At 31.7% G+C, this 2447-nt stretch overlaps 1 protein-coding gene across 1 annotated transcript; it reads right to left on the reverse strand.

Annotated features, from left to right (window-relative positions):
* Nucleotides 1-882: 882 nt before the first annotated feature.
* LOC120204403 lies at nt 883-1870 on the reverse strand. Its single transcript, XM_039204500.1, has one exon. It carries the CDS (start codon nt 1868-1870, stop codon nt 1034-1036), a length of 837 nt encoding a protein of 278 aa, XP_039060431.1. The 3' UTR covers nt 883-1033.
* Between the last annotated feature and the right edge of the window lie 577 nt (nt 1871-2447).

Consider the following 2447-nt stretch of genomic DNA (forward strand, 5'->3'; position numbering starts at 1 on the left):
GGTTTTGGGATGGAGTATGCAAATGTTGCATTGTTGAGGAAAGGATTAAATTTGACTTGTGTGTACTTACGCGGCAAAACAAAACTTACCGAAGAGTAAGTTTCATTTGTACGGATTATTAATGCAATTGGTATAATAATAGATATATTTTTTCTTTTTATTATCTAAAATTTTGTTCTAACTAATTCAAATTGATCCATATAATAAATTTAATTTTAATAGTAAACTTTTTAATAAAGATTTTTTTTCATATACAAAATCTCAATATCGAAATATACTTAAACGATACTAAACTATTTATTACTATAATTAGCATTCTTTTGTAATACAAAACAATTTTTAGTATGATATAAATTTTTTATATTTATAAACAATTAGTTTAAGTTCAATTTAAAAATCTCAAAAATATTTTTAAAAATTATATTTATGTTGTTTTAATTTAATATTTAATAATTTTTATACATATGCTTTAAGGGTTATACATTAGATTTACCTTTTATGTGATATAAATTATATAATATATAAAAATAAAATAAATATTATTTTACTATTATAAATATAAAAAAAGGGGCTGGACACGAGTTCTACATGTAGGAATCTGAGCCCAACTATATTTTATGGGTTTAATCTCTTTGTTTAAACGTGGTTTTTTTAGGTTTAATATTTTTATCTAAACCTTCCCAAATTTCGTGTAAACCTTTGGACTATACCTATTTAAAGCCTGGATTATTCGTCCAAAATTCCAAAAATTAAAATAAATAAATAAACTCATATTTCAAGCTAGATTAAGCTGAACAAATATAACTAATAATAATATTAGTATACAAGATCAATTTGAACTCGACTAAGCATTTAATATAAAATATGTAAATTAATTTTTATTTTATTTCCAAATAATTAACACACTGCTTTAATATCATATGAATTATCCATTAAGAATTTCTAAGAATATTGCATATACACAATTAATAGTTAAAAGCATACAATTCATAGTTAACATTCTTTCTAACCCAAAGCTAAAACGTAAAACAAATTATCCAGCACATAGGTTGGTACCACCACTGCCGCTGCCGCTGCCGCCCTCAGCCTCTTCCCGGACAATATAAGCAGCTAAATTCAGATACTTCTCTTGATCACTACTCCACCTTGCACGACAAATCACACAATTAGCCGACCTCCTCCCACGGCTCCTCTTCCATCTCATCAAGCATTCTTCGTGAATCAGGTTTTGACATGTGGAACAAGCCGTCACTTTGTCTCCTTTCTCCATTTCCTCCAAGCAAACGGGACACGCCGTCCCTTCTTCGATCTCCTTAACATCCCCTGACCCGCCATGCTTCTTTCTCTCGGAGAAAAGCTGGTGAAACCTCTCACGTAAGCTATCCCCCGCCAATGCTGCTGGTGACGTGGGAGTCCCGAGAAGGTGGCTCAACCGACATGGCCTAAGAGCCCGTCTCCGAAGACATGTGTCATCGACTGATACACCCAACGCTCGGATCAGAACAAATAAGATGTGTTTACACGGGGTCGTACGGTCGGGGCATGTGCATGAAGGATTTGAACATAATGTCACTGTATAAACATTTCCCGTGGCACCTAAGACGAAGAAGTCAGAATAAGATCTATGGAGGAGGAAGAGCGGGTGACGAAGAGCTCGGGATATCCGTTCGACAACAGGATGGGTCGGTTTGAACCGAGGATGTGACCTGTTTGGACGTAGGGTTGTTGACGATGATGATGATGATGAACTAGAAACGGGGTCCATGGTTGGATAATTGAATAAATTGAAGGCGAAATCTGCTCTTTTAAGAGACTTGGGGGGTCGAGATTCTTTGGGGAAAATTGAAGGACAAGAGAAGAATAGCGGCATTGTCGGGGAAAGGCTGTGACGATGGCATATTGTGTGTGTATAATTAGGTTGATTATGGAGCAAGTTAAAGGCATGGAATGGTTGAAAATTATTAGGTTGAGGGTAAGGCAAGTTATGGCATGGTGCAAACAATCATATTCCAAATAACTCTAATTTAAAATAATCTAAACTTCATATAATTTAGATGTAAATTTCAAACTCATATAATCAATTTAAAAACTCAACTGAAAAATAGTAATACATCTAACAAATTCAATTTATGTTTATTTTATTTATTTACAAAATAATCATTAATATATATGTTTGATTGTTTTATACCTAAAATATATATATTCACTTACAGTTTGTTTGTTAGCAATTTATAAGTAAATTTTCAATTAGTTGTGTACATGCCCGTTTAATGTTCATGAATTTATTAAGTGAACATGTTTATAAATACTAACTAAACGTGTTTGAGAACATTAAATGAATAATCACATATAATTTTAAATAAACGAATACAAATATCAATTTAAAATTTTTAATGAATATGAATCATACACAAGTATGCTTAAAAATAAACAAACATAAATAGAAA

Source organism: Hibiscus syriacus, unplaced genomic scaffold (genome assembly GCF_006381635.1).
Source record: "Hibiscus syriacus cultivar Baekdansim isolate YM2019G1 unplaced genomic scaffold, ASM638163v2 tig00010869_pilon, whole genome shotgun sequence".
NCBI lineage: Eukaryota > Viridiplantae > Streptophyta > Magnoliopsida > Malvales > Malvaceae > Hibiscus > Hibiscus syriacus.

What these genes read in the sequence shown, in the direction of transcription:
- LOC120204403 (XM_039204500.1), bottom strand. Translation starts at nt 1,870, where the DNA reads ATGCCGCTATTCTTCTCTTGTCCTTCAATTTTCCCCAAAGAATCTCGA.